The 15,030-nt window shown below is 37.7% G+C and overlaps 1 protein-coding gene across 1 annotated transcript; it reads left to right on the forward strand.

The window, feature by feature from the left end:
- The first annotated feature begins 6,984 nt into the window (after nt 1-6,984).
- On the forward strand, nt 6,985-8,080 carry LOC133709377 (uncharacterized). The gene has a single exon (XM_062135103.1). It carries the CDS (start codon nt 7,107-7,109, stop codon nt 7,734-7,736), a length of 630 nt encoding a protein of 209 aa, XP_061991087.1. The 5' UTR covers nt 6,985-7,106; the 3' UTR covers nt 7,737-8,080.
- The last annotated feature ends 6,950 nt before the right edge of the window (nt 8,081-15,030 follow it).

The following is a 15,030-nucleotide window of genomic DNA, read 5'->3' on the forward strand; positions in this document are numbered from 1 at the left end:
AGTTGCATTGTTTGATCAATTAATTAACATAAATATCTCATGGGATTTTTATTAAGTTGATACCATGGTTATCTAGTTATTAAAGAACAATAATGTAATTTATAATACGCGTTTAGGACACACTTACTTCTAGAGTGTACTGCTTGGGGGTATTATATATACATAATACTTGTCACCAATGATATGGATTGACTTGGGAATAAGGAAGAAAATTACATGATGGAATTGAATAAGGAAGGCGATGGAGAGAGACTTGGCTAGCTAAGCTTGAAATGATTGACCCAAAGGAACAACTTGGCTGACTATTCTTCTCAGTGACCATATTCCTAGTCCACTAATTAAGAGCTATTTAAGTAAAGATTAATGACATTTATCAGAAAGAAGAAGATTCACAGCATGTGGGAGGCTATCTATTCCGGCCTTAATGGCTATTGCTGGTTTTATATTGGATACTTCTTGGAACAAATAGCTAATCACTGCTTGACAAATTACTTGACCGGTACTCAATCTATTCAATTCGTATGAAGTAGCCGAAAACCCTAAACCTAACAAAAGTGACCTAAGATTGGAACCTGCGAGCTACCAGCAATCTGTGGGCTCAGCAAGCAGTATGATTAGGGTTTCGGGCAGAAGCAAGATTATGAAAAATCGGGTAGATTAGTTTGCAAGCAAATTAAGTAACTACCATAATAGGGTTTAGGGTTCGAGATTCAATCAATTAATATTATACTGATGTAACCCTAGGTATTAATAGTATCAATTATCAGCACTACTGCAGCACACAGAGAACGTAAAATCGATGGTTGACTCACTACCAACCTCTTAACAAGTAGTAACATGCAGGATGCAAAAGCTTTGACGCAATGTCTCTTTCTTAATAGTTTCTAGCTAATCGTCCACCAAAATAACTTCATCTTTAAATGACAAAGAAACTACTACTACGACTACTACCACCGCTGTAAACGTACAATCAGTTTGTTTTTCTTTTTCTGAAAGAGATTCGAGGAGTTGGATGAGCTGCCAACCCAACTAATCAAGATATATATTACTATATGTGTGTGTCGATTAAGTTGTTGAAGCTACATGACGTGCATATTAAGTTTATAAACCAACCAAATTCCACTCACAGCAATCAATCAAAATTATCAAATCAATTAAGCAAGTAATCGAAGGGCTGCAATTAGGTTGCAGAAGTGATCGAAAGGATCTCATTCTTTGTAATTACTGTGGGCAACACCATTGATGTAAGAGGTGAATCGAACCAACTAATTGGTAGTATCGTGATGGTAGCCTCGATCGGTTTGGAAAATCAATCGAAACAGTGGCGGATCCATAAAAGTTTCTTAGGTAAGGCAAGATTCAAGGCAAATAAGAAAAACCCAGCTTAAGTAAGGCAAGATTTATCTGGTTTTGCTCTTTTCTGTTATGTTTTAGGTAGCTTCATTCAGCCAATATATATAAATCAAGGTAAACAAGAAAAACTCAGTCTAGGCAAGTGCCCAAGCTGGCCTATATGTGGCTCCGCCCCTGAATCGAAACTACCGCCTCCTTCGATATTTCAGAAGAAGATATGATCGAAGTAAAGATACTTGCAACAACTTCAACTACCCCATTTGAGAATCTAAATATCGACTGGGGTATGGACTTTCAAGTCTCCTTAATTTTTATGCACTTATAGGCGTTGCCCTACTGTCATCGTTTTGTTTCTTGCATACAATATGTCATGAACTCCCACATCACACATTATCCAAATCGAATTATATGAATATATATGTGCTTTAATTATAGGCATATGCATGGTAGGTTGTGTGGGGTTCTGTTAAAAGCAACTTAATCATTAAAATGTTTGATTATTTAGTAGCATAATGACATTAAGTTGAATAATTGCATGGGTATCTATTTCAGCTGCAGGCTAAAGTGCCAAAAATAATGCAGAGGTTCGTGAAGAAAGTAGTATTAAGACAAAGTATAGGCATAAAATCAAGTTGGAATATACGTATGTGCTTTAATTATGACAATGTTGGTGCTGTTACAAGCTACTCAATTAGCCGTAAAATTATTTGATTAAGGAGCATAATCTGTGTGGATAATGGTAATTGCATTGGGGTCTTGTTTAGCTGCAGGCCAATGTTGCAAGAATAATATATGAATTATTACAGGATTATACTTTAAGATATGTGAATAAAATGAGCTGGATCCATTTTCACAACCTTCTTCTTTACAATAACAGAAGATTTAATTTAGTAAAAAATCAAGAAAGATGAAAGGTGAAAAGAAAAAGTATGCAATGAAATGTTTCATGTTTGGTTCTTCTATCACCTTTGCGACCAATAAAGCAAATTATTTCTGTAATTTGGATAAAAAGAAAAAGCTTCATGTACCTAAAGGAAAAGGCTCATAAAAGAGAGCTAGCATAGATATAGTATTTTTATGGAGAGAGAAAAAGGCAAAAGTGATAATAAATAAATAAAATAAACATAGACACACACATATAGATCGTAAGGAGAGAGAAATTATTTTGAAGTAAGCGACCGAGATGATCAGAAGTGAAAAAATTTGAGTTCTCTTTATCACTCTAGTAGACAATTTTTCAAATCTTATATCAAAATTTCCGATAAATTAAGTTTTGTATGGACTACCGTCGAAATAGAGCTTTCAAAGCTTCAAAACATAGTTTTGATAATCGAATTGTTACTTTAATTAAAATTTATAATTTTTTTTTTTTTAATCAAACCCGAAGTCGGGTACCGATAGATATATTCATCTAAAGCCAGAATAGACCGTTACATACTCTTCCGCTGCCATCTACAGACAGACAAGAAGGTAGTGGTAGTACCCACAGTGGTACATAGAAATAGACCTACCCATTAGACATTCATGTACATAGATATAGCGGAGATCCTCATTTGGTACTACTCCAGAGGCACTAGAGATACATATATAAAGTGCACATAATGTGCATCTAAAAGGAAATTATTGTAAAAGACTATGCTAAAACATAAATAATGGACTAGGGCCAAAACCCCAGCCCAAAAACTCAAAGCCCAAAAGAGCAGCCACCAAAGAAAGCCCACGCAGGGCCCAACAGCGTGGTCAGGTTCAGTCCACCTGCTCCATCCCATCTCCGCCGTACGAAACAATCAGGCCAAGCTTCGTCCATCGCACGCCGCCATGACTCGAGCCACCTCGATCCATGCCGCCGCAATCTCTCACTACCCGCGACCCAAACCGCCACGGCCCCGCCGTCACAACCCATGCCAGCCCAGAGAAACCAAACCTCAATCCAGATCTCTGCACCGCACACCGCCAACGAGAAAAACCCGGGGCGCCGCCGACCAAGAAACCCACATCAGGGATCGACCGCCGGCCCTGTTTGCACTACCACCGCCTCTCCCTAGCCCAGCCAAAACCAGCCGCCAAGCCCAGTGTAGCACCCCTCCGACGGAAACCCACGAGCACTAGCCGTCAATACCCGTCCGACAGCAAACCCCTAGACGTCAACGCAGCCCGGAGGCCAGGCCCGACGCCGGGGCGCCGCCGGACGAGCTCGAACTAGTACTTAGAAAAAAACCGACCTTTAGGGTTTAGAGAATGGCGTGAATATCTCTTTAGAGAGAATTTTAACTTTATAATGAAACTGGAACATAATTATTTATATCGTGTTTTAGCTTGTCACTTATATATATATATATATATATATATATATATATATATATATATATTAGGTGAGCAAATCTGTATATATATATTATGATTTTGGTAATCAATATTTTAAGCATGGAAAATAATTAATTAATGAATTAGGGTTTAGCTCTCGTTTTAGACTTAAATTAACTAGTTAGGTAACATACAAGAAGGAAAATAACAATATCAACATTCAAACTATCAAACAACAATTCATCGAACACATTATTACTCGTATATCCGATAACTACTTTAAATTTTAATTATGTAATCAGTGAATCACACAATGAAAAAAGAATATAGACATATGGTTGGGAAATGTCTGCATAGATTGTGTATAGTGTGTAAACGTTCCAGAAGTCCTAAGCGTGCCAAAACCGTCTTTTAGATTCTTTGTCTCCACTCTCCCGCCCTTTGATTTCAACTTTGTTCCCAGATGGTTCCATTTGTTGACCTCTATTCCGCCACGGACTTCGTCAAGCATCCCCTTCTGGATTGGGCTCTCTCTCTCTCTGGCCCACAGCCCACCTTACTACCAATGACCTAGCCACGTGTCCATAGTGTTCAAGTTTTTTAATCTTCTTAGATTAATTAATCAGAGATTTAAAAGCTTAAACCTGCCTAATGGTTTACGTCTAAAGCAACCCCTTCTGGCCGTTTCGATAGACGACACGTAGTGTAGAATGCAAAATGACACACTGCTTGTAAAGCACCACGTGTCCCCCCACCTAAAGGGAAGCGCGCCACATCCACAATTTGAAGGGTCCCCAATTTGATTCCCTCGGAAAATACCAGAGGCAAATCACATGATCTCAGCTCCCCAGATCTGTAACACAAAAATAAATATAATTTTTCGTTTATTGGCTGGAGAAAAAAACATTTATTTTGTGGATTAACAATTAATTTTTTTGAGTAATCGGAAAAAAAGTTTTATTTTTTGGGTATTAATTGGTAGTATAATGGTGGTTTTTGGTTTCAATTTTTGGATTAATGTGGATGCTTACATTGTAATTAGGACAGGTTTAGATGTATTATTTGTGTGCGTGTCGGTGTGTCGGACAATTATAATTGTAGTCCAATGACTTTTTTTTTATTCTTTCCGTTGGTGTCTAATTCATTCTTTTTCAGTTCGAGAATGGATATTTATTTTGAAAGGTATCTTCTATGTTTTGAAAGGTCACCTCACGATAGATATATACATATATATATATATATATATATTTTTTTTTTTACAATCGAACCTCTGCTTACCGTGTAAACTAAGGTGTAAATCTTCTACAGTGAAGACAACATTTCAAACAACCAGAAAAAGAAATGTAATTTTGTTAATTTAAGTTATCTTATACGTTTTAATAATAATTAAAGAAAATAATACGTAAATTTTCAGGTCGACAATGTATAAATTAAAAACTTTCAAAATTTAAGTTTAGTCTTCGATCTACATTTTGGAAGCTAAGTAATATGTGTGACATTAATAACGTATGCGACACTTCAAAAAAAAATAACGTATGCGAATAACTTCTTTAGTATTTTACATCTCATTTGCCATCTGTTTTATGTCACCCTTATTTTAAAGATTTTTATTTGCATAATTAGAGTAATACAAGTATTTCAATCTATACTTCGATTTAAGAGTTATTGAGTGATCATAAATCTCTCGAGCCCTCTATAATACATAAACACTATTCTCTATACAGTTAAAACCGAAGTCACATTGCATATACATTTCCGACGTTTTTATTAAGAAGTCACCGAGATCACAAGTACAAAGATTAACTATTCTTCTTGCCCAAATGAGAATCCGCAATATATACAGACTAATTGTACTAGTCAAAAATTCAATCTAACGGTTCATTTTGAGTCACGAAATTACACGTAACGACTAATTTAGAATTAATTAAGAAAACACAGAACCAAAAACGGGTGAAAGAAAACAGTGGGCCGAAAAGTGAATGGGTGCAGTGATGATAGTGGTACGTGGAGGTTAAGGCGTGTATGCGCGTCGTAACGGAAAGTATGTGCAAGACGGAGACCACTCTCTACTGCCTGTCAGTCTCCCACAGTATTCTGAACGCTCCAGCGTTATTATTATTAATTTAATTTTCTCCGGCGCGAAAAAGCGCGCCTCTCTCTGCGTGCTCTGCCGCTAGTTTCTTAAAACCGTTGGAACTCTAGTGCTCCAGTCCTCCCCCAGTTTCATTTTAACCAACCCTAACTGTTTGCTCTAGTTTCTGGTTCGGTCCCTAAACTATTACGTAATTGCAATCAAGGACTTGTTTTAAAATAGTAGTTTCTGTGTATTAGGAAGAGGTTCCTAATTAGGCAGGTGCCTTGAATTTGATTAGAGGGTTTTTTTTTAAGGAGGAATTATATTCTATGTTCGATTAATTGAATCTAAATGGGTGGTTCCACATTGATTGGGGCCATAGAACAATCTCATGGATTATGAACATTTTTTTAATTTAGTTTGCTTGAGGTATATGTAACTGCCATATATACAACCAAATTCAATTCATTTTATGATTTAAGCATCTCTAAAACATGTGGCATAAGAATTCATTAGCAAATAAGTGGTCTAATTGTAATGGGGAATTTCAAGTTGGAAGTTCCGACAATTTACGTAAGTGAAATGAATATTAAAGTTAAGGAAATGATTTCAATATATAATTTCTTTCAGAAATTAGAATTCAAGTGACTCCAATAAATATTTCCTAATTTTTTCAAGTATTTCATTATGTAGTGGCGGTGGTTGCATCACATAATTTGTGATGTTTATTAGGAAATCTATTATGAGAGGTAATTGCGTTAAACTTAAAACAACAAAAATTAAAATTATACAAGACAATATAGTTATTTACTCTATCTTTTATAGTTGCCCCTTTCACATCCATCACGTTGTCTAAATATTTTTAGTTTTAAGTAAATAAACATGTCATTAAATAATGAGATTGTGCATGAATGTATAGGACTAAAAAAGTTGAGAAGTTCGATTCGACAACTTTTCAAAAAATCTGAAAAATACATCAAGAAGGAAACTTTGTTGGTAAAACAATTAGTAAAGGACATTTAATGAAATAAAAATGATTTACGCGTAATATTGTGAAAAAAAATATTAATCACAGTTTACAGCTATACACAACTCAATTAAAAACCAAGGCAAGGACCACCAGAAGATTCCAAAGCAAATAAGGAAAACTGGAGGGCACTAATGCAATCCCATTAAATAAATTCCGTAACCGTTTGAATAATTCTCGCGATATTTTCCCCAATTTCTCGTCCCCTTCGGTATAAATACATAGCTCGAGTGAAGCTAGGTTTGCCAATTTGGGCAGCAAAACGCAGCTTAATAAAAAACCTCTCTCCTCCCTCATTTTCTCTCTCTAAAACACCCTCACTTTCTCTCTCTGAAACCTCAACTGAAAATGGCAACAGCTTCTAGAAGGTCGTCAGCAACTGGATCGGTCCTCCGGTCCACCGCCTCACCCTCACTCTCCGGAAGGTTCTACACCTCCCATTCCTCCTCCTCCACCGGCTTCGCCTCCTCCACTTCCAGCTTCTCCTCCCGATCCGCCGGTGGTTTTTTCACACGCGCCGCCTCTCCCCCGCGCGTGAGCCTCGCCAGACCCTCTCCCTCGGCTCAGTCCGTCCGGTTCTCTCTCCACGACCGCCCTACCTCCCCCAGCCGCTCCATCTCCGTCTCGCCGCACGGCTCCGGCAGCCACCACCGGAGCGCGATGAAGAAGCAGGTCAACCCTAAGAGGACCTGTATGTGCTCCCCTACTTCTCACCCAGGCTCCTTCCGGTGCAGCCTACACAAGAACTGTGGCTCGCACGTGTCGAGTTCCTCCGCCGCGCCGTACTCGCAGAACCGCCTCAACGCGCGTAGATCGGCGATGACGAACTCGCTTGTCAGGATCGGCGGCGTCGAAGGCGATCTCGTGAAGCGCGCCTTGGCCGCTCTGATCCGCCCCTCCTCCCACAGCCAGCGGCGCCGTGCCGATTTCCGTCCCCGGCCCAGCCGTCTCTCCACCATGTCAAAGTGCAGCGAGTAAGTCCAGTTGGTAACAAATTTTGGAGAAATTGCAGCCTTCGGATCCAAATATTCATGAAACTTCCGGCAAATTTGAGGCCGCACGTGGCAGAATCCGGCGGTAGTGATCTGATGGATTTGGTATGATTCGGAACGGACTTGGTTTTTTTGTGTCCTCCGGTGACCGAACTGCTCTAGAGGACTATTGTTAGTGATGTGATGAAGAACCTAGCCCTTCTGTGTATATAGAAATACAAATTATATGTATCTTTGGCGCGCCATTGTTGGTGTCTCCAAGCTTAGCTTTCCAGGACTCGATTAACTTCCACTTGAAACATCTTAAATTGAGCCCCGAAATTAAATTCAGATCGAATCCATTCGTTAAAATTCCGGTAACTTGGGTTCAATTCGATTTTCCAGTCCATTTCTTCAGTACCATCTCCGATCTATAGTCAGCTGCGTTAAGTACTCCAGATGTGCGTCATGTCGTGACTATTGACCGGAATTTACTTCGTCTCTGTTACTATTCACCGTCTCTTCCTCCCGTTGACTTCGTCTCCGTTACCATTTTCCGGATTTATGGAGGTGAATCGTTATTTTTTCCAGCTGATTAATTATTCTTTTTCCATTTATCTAATTTTATTATTTCATCTTGTGCAGGGGTTGTGTTCTAAAATTGAAGCCAAGAAATTGTCAAGACCAGTACGTATTGGGAATCAGAATGAATCTAATTTAAACCAATTTATGGACTTTAAAAAATAAATAATTAAGATTCCGGTCATCGTCGACCTTTTTCTGTTGATGCCGGGCACCTGAGGCTAGAATTGAGCATGTGCAGCAAGAATTCGCCCACCTGATCGGACTAATCAAACCATAATATCTTCTCCTCACTTGAAACGAACCCCTTTCCTTAATTATCACCAACTTGTTAAATTTAGATATTTTTGTTTTTCAAAAGCAGATTCGAGCTTTAAATTTTTCTGGTATCAATCTAATCCTTCTTACTTCTTCTTCTTCTTCTTCTTAATTTCTTATTCTCAAATTTGGAATATAAAAGTGAAATGATCGTTGTCAAATGGGGAAATTATTCGCAGTCTATATCAGAAAGTTGCAAGTTGCTAAACGATATTTGAAAGACATAGACACAATTACACAAGGGAATGGAATAGTCCCTGTCCTCTGCCAAAACGAAAGTGAGAGGGTTGAGGACCCCTATGCTACAATTGCTTCTCTTTTTGAACTGTATCGCATTCATGGGATGGCAGGCAGCATTAGCCAAGAAACTGACTTTGGCTCTTTGCGGATGAAGATAAGATCGATCATGAAAACGAAAGCTATGTATGGGACGTGGAGCTAATCAATTAGCTACGAAAAGCTTTTGTTTCCCAATTCTCTTCCAACTTACTCACCCTTATCCGTTTTCAAATTCTCTTTCTATACATCATCACGGATCGGCAAAAATGTTGCCTAAAACAGTACAACAACGATGCTCTGAATTCGTAATTTTACCCAAATGGTATTGCTTTATCACGAATCGACCAAAATGTTGCCTAAACACTAAAATCCGTATTTTGATTAAAACGGCATTCCTTTATCACGAATTGGCCAAAATATCTAAAACGATATTTTAATTCGGTGCTCTATGATATTTCTCCGTTGATTAAATCTTATTTGTTCACAAATCGGAGAAAATATTATTTAAAACACTAAAAAAATAATATCGTCAATACTTGGACTAAAATGATATTCTTTTATTACAAATCTGTCAAAAATGTGATCTAAAACGATATTTTAATTCGGAGCTCTGTAGGATTTCTCCGTCGTCTAAAATGATATTCATTTGTGTTATCACGAATCGATCAAAGATTAGCTTTTAGTGTAAAATACATATGAAAGAATCAATCGAAACTTATAAGTATTAATATGGAGGTAAATTTAATTTAGGTACCAATCTGACAGATCGGCAATAATGTAACTGTGTAAGTACCGTCATGGGATTCACCCTACTATTAAAAGCATAAAAACCATGTTGAGGAAGAAGAAAAAAGTGCATCAAGTACGTATTAAGCAGCATTGTTCGGTTAGATTATTGGTATTAGCAGCTAAGATTGGTATTTGGTGGGTGGGCACACATTTCGTGTCAGATCCTAATCTAACCCAACTTTTTCTAATCAAATTATTGCTTCAGTTGAAAAACTTGAGGTCGATCGGGATGAAATCTGCTGTCCCCAAAAATCATGTGCCAAGCCTGTCTCCATATTCTGATTGGTCCATTAAGATTAGAAAATGAAAGAAAGATTAAGATAATGATTTTTTTAATCATTCTAAGCCAATCAAAACATGAGGATAGTGTTGGGATAGGGTTTTTGGGACAGCAGATTTCATCCCGAGGTCGATCCACTTATATTCACTGCCTCACGTTCCGAAAAATTCCCTTAATGGATCACACAGCACGAGTCACTGAATTACGTTGTTGGGTTCTGAATTTTCAAATCTGCCCTACCATATTGGATATCAAATTCTTCTACGCAGTGACTGCCAAAGTGATCCAACAACTATTATTAGTGTAAATACACGTCGATGTGCTATTAATCTCTTCCGAGTTTTGATGAATGGTTGCTGAGTCAGTCTGAATGAAAAGAAAGAACCCGACAGTGGAAAAGACCTGAATGGTTTGGATGGATGTGGGAAATTTCAATATTTCATATATGATCTGGGGTCGGTCAAATGGGGCCCCGAGTGGGTTCGGGTACGGGTAGTGAGACAAAGCTCCATGTGCATGTATCTGCCACGAGGGGTGTTTTAATGGAGGAAGGAAATAGCTATCCCGGGTTTGTTGCTTTGTTTCTTTCATTGTGTTGTTTGGTCACTCCAGAGGTGGAAATGGGATAAGGTTGAAGACAAGCTGGTATGGGGTATGGGGTACGGGTTTCTCTACTTGAAGTCTTGAACTAAAAACTAGGGGCGGGCGCGGTGCGGTTCGGTTCGGTAAAAGAAATCGAGAATAGTTAGGTAGATCGAACTTTAATGTGATCTGAACGAATATATTGTTTTTGTATCGTGTTAATTTAATCAACTTAACTCTTTATTCATTAGGAGAATTTGATCCTTTATTATAACAACTTATTTCATTGAATGTAAAGTGTCGTCTCTTATTTTTGAGCGGACATATAATGAAGTTAAACAACACTAAAGCAAACCTGAAATGTGAGTTTGGTAAGTCGAGAATAACAAGTTTGAGTTTGGTAAATCGGATCTGAAATGTGATCAGAACAATTAATTTGTTTTTGTATCATGTTAACCTAACCATCTTGACTCATTATTCATCAGGAGACTCTGATATATAATATAATGACTTTTTTATTAAATTTAAAGTTTGTCTATAATTTTGAGCTGATCTATAATAAAATTAAATTACACTCAAATCGACTTTTTGTCCCGTTGCCAAGCTGATTTGAGGTTTGTCTAATCTATTATATGCTCATGTGCATGAATTTATAATTAACCAGCTTGACTCATTACTAGAAGACTTTGATATATAATATAACGATTTCTTTTATTAAATCTAAAATCTGTCTCTAATTTTGAGTTGATCTACAAACCACACTGAAATAGACATTTTGTCCCGTTGTCAAGCCGATTTGAGGTTTGTCTAATCTATTATCTGCTCATGGCACATGAATGTATACCTAGCTATAGCTTGTCATGAAAGAATGTTAAAGAACCAAGTTGGCTCCCATAAAGAACAAAAACAACAACCAAACTTTTAAGCTACTAGCTAGTGGACCTCTTAACAAATAATTACATGCTTATCTTAATCCTCTTGTCTCAAAATGTTTAGTTAAAATGGATAACCAGATAAGGTTGAGTAGACTAATTCTATACTATGGCCTAATCTGCGCTTTTCCCTCTTTACAACGGCCTCAAACTACCAAATAGGGCCTTCAATGGTTTTGTTTTCTTCCTTGTTCTACTTCTTGTTAATAAGAATATCATAACCAAATTTCAGAGCCTAATACTATTCGATCTGCTGGCATAAATGTTTACTTTGTAAGTAAAAAGTCTTGAGCAGGCCCGGCCCTGGCCTAGGGCAGGCAGGGCGATGGCCCAGGGCCCAAATCTCTCTTAGTCTCTTTCGGCTAAGAATCAAATTAAGAGAAAAGCAGGAATTCAAAAAGCTGCTACAAACTAGACAAAATGGAATGTCCATTCTTGGGCAATTCACGTGTGGCAACATATAGGGGAACATATAGGGGCCCTGCAACTAGACAAAAGAGCATGGTTTGCAACAATAATAGTAATACTAGACAACAGTAATCATTAGCCTGTGGACAAAAAAAAAAAGAGATTTTTAGAGATGGTTTAAATGATTAGTGTCATCTGAAGTTCATATAAGAGATTTTGCTGATTTAGGCCTGTGAAATCTGAAATTTGAGCTCGAATTAACATGTTGCTACTGCTTTTACATGGAATCGTAGAAAAATTCATGAACCAAGTTTGAAATTGAAGAAAAACTTACCCTGCTACTGTGTTGGCTCTTTCGGTGTGGGTTTTGGGGTTTTCGTTTTTGGTCGTTGGGTATTGGGTGACTCAAATGCTCGTGTCCTTATTTGTATAAATCTATTTTAAGGTGAGTTTTCTATGTTTACATCTTTGGTCAGGTGCTACTATGTAATTTTCTAAAAACTTAATGGGGTAAGTGAGATAAATGACCCTAGAATTAGGGTAAATGGACAAAAACTCTATCCCAAATTTCGAATTTCCTTCTGGTCTTAATTTAGAGCATTTGCCTTCTCCGTTGAGTCCGCCTGGAGGGACGCCTCCGGCCGCCGCTTCGTCCGGCTTCAATTCGGAGCCTGCTCAGACCCACGAGTCAAATCCGTCCAGCCCGTGCAACTAGCCCACGCCGTCCAATTCATCAAATCTATCCAACCCGTGTATCCTGCCTCCACCGTCCAGACCGCTTCCTCCTCCCTCTTAACCTCCTCTTCGTCGTTCTTCTCGCATCATTACTCAACCGGCTAAACTCAAAGATTTTATCTAGAGGCCAATCACGCAACAGTCCTCAAATTTGACATCCTCTTCTTCTCTGGATTCTCAAAGAGGTACAAGTTATCCACTGTGTCATTATGTTTCCTATCATCTCTATTCATTATTGCATCGATCCTTTGTTATACCAAGGCTTTAGGAAAGGATGTCTTCATCTCCCTAATTCGCAAGGATGTCTTCATCTTTTGTATAAAAGGCTATTGAATGGCCTTACGTTAATACAATTCAACATCAATTCAAAATCATCCGCTTATCTTCTTCACACTAATATATCTTCTGTTCAGGTTGCACCATGGCTCTTGATTTTCTCACATGAGCACCCTTTCAACTTCTTTACGATGGGGTTAAGTTAACTCTTCAGAATAGTAAGATGTTCAAGACTCAACTGAAGAAGCTGGAATGCACTCTAAGAATTCTCCAGCCACATATTGTTGAGCAGCTAAGAGTAAACAACTTTCAGCTTGCAATTTTAGAATAAGTAGGGATCGTTCTAGCCGAAGATTTTGGTACACTTCTTGATTTTCATGACAAATATTGAGTCTGCATATGATTCCAACCAAGATGAAGGTCAAATAAGCACTTCAAGCATGTAGCACAGCGTTGAGGTTGTTTATTTAGTAATTCATATGTGTTTTTGAGGATGTGCACTAATACACTTAAATTTCTGAATTTCTCGTTCTCATGCACAACATTATATTTTAGGCTTTCTCCAACTGCAGCTTTCTAATTTATGTTTTCTATTTCAGGACGTCAAGACCCAATATCCAGATGAGCCAAATCTGGGGTTTCCAGTATCAGATGGCATTGGTTGGCTGTAGGTTAAAAACTTATTGTTCTATGTTTCCTAAATGTGATCTGGTGCTGTTAACTTGTGCCATGAATATATATATATATATATATATTTTTTTGCTGTTTTTGGTAGATTATTAAGAATAATGACCTTGAAGAGCTCAGAGAATTGGGTTATGGAACCTTTGGTATCTTCTACCATGGAAAGTGGAGGGGCATTGATGTTGCAATCAAACGAATCAATGATAGGTGTTTTGCTGGGAAACCTTCAGAACAGGAGCGGATGATTTGTCTTCTCAGACACTTGTTTTCAGAAACTACTAATTTTGTTCATTAATGTATCACTTATTGAGCTGTATTTTGGTTTATGTAATTGTATCAGAGAAATGATTTCTGGAATGAGGCCATCAACCTCTCTGACTTGCACCACCCAAATGTGGTAGCTTTTTATGGCGTTGTACTTGATGGCCCGGGAGGTTCTGTGGCAACCGTGACAGAGTTTATAGTTAATGGTTCTCTTAGAAATGCCTTGCAGAAGAATGAGAAGTAACGACTTTGCTTTGTGTGATTAAATTTTAATGGATGCAATAGTTGGAATTTAATTTTCATTTTAATAAATAGCTGACTCTTCAGGTAAATAACACAGGAGTTTGGACAAGCGCAAACGTCTATTGATTGCAATGGATGTGGCATTTGGAATGGAGTATCTGATGGCCCGGGAGTAGATGAATGGAGAAAGTAGAGATGTAATTAACAACCATTAACACGTTAAGCAGATTATCAAACATAAACTTAGAATCAAACATGTCATAGAAAGAATTCAATCAAGAACGGAGATGAACACATACAAAGTCTTTAATTATTTAACTAGCTGAACGCACCATAGTTAAACCTATCAAACATGCATCGCTAGTGAGTGATCAATTCCCTAACAAAACACAGTTAACGCATAAAGTTCCATGGGAGTTTGATTGATTTAAGCAAAGCACATAAGTTAGAACGCTAATCAAACATGCAGAACTCATTGTTGATTTACCTAAGGAACTATAGGTTTTCCACTAAGCAATTAAGACCTAGAACGCTAACAAATCTTAATCTGGAAACAATTATATGCTTATAACTTTAAGTTTGCAACCAAAGAACACAAAACATATAAAAGGTGGGATTGAAGCACAAACTCAACAAACAATCATCAACATATCATGAAATTGCAAATTATAATCTTAAAATTCTAAAACGTTTTCATGCTTCAATTAAGGTTATTGAAAACTAAACATCAAAACATACTCTTTATTCTCACATAGTTTCGAAACATCCATTTAAAACAAAATCCTAGAACGCTAGTGAAATTGTTTTTAACGTTACAAAATAAAGAAACAAAAAACAATATAGAGAAGGTCATGGTTACACTTTTAAGGAAGCTTCAAGAACGCAAGAAGATCTTCAAAGGTGGTGCACGGCAATGGTAGCTACACCAA

The sequence above is a fragment of the Rosa rugosa genome, chromosome 1 (assembly GCF_958449725.1).
Source record: "Rosa rugosa chromosome 1, drRosRugo1.1, whole genome shotgun sequence".
Taxonomy (NCBI): domain Eukaryota; kingdom Viridiplantae; phylum Streptophyta; class Magnoliopsida; order Rosales; family Rosaceae; genus Rosa; species Rosa rugosa.

Coding starts and splice junctions, on each gene's coding strand:
- LOC133709377 (XM_062135103.1), top strand. CDS start 7,107: ATGGCAACAGCTTCTAGAAGGTCGTCAGCAACTGGATCGGTCCTCCGG.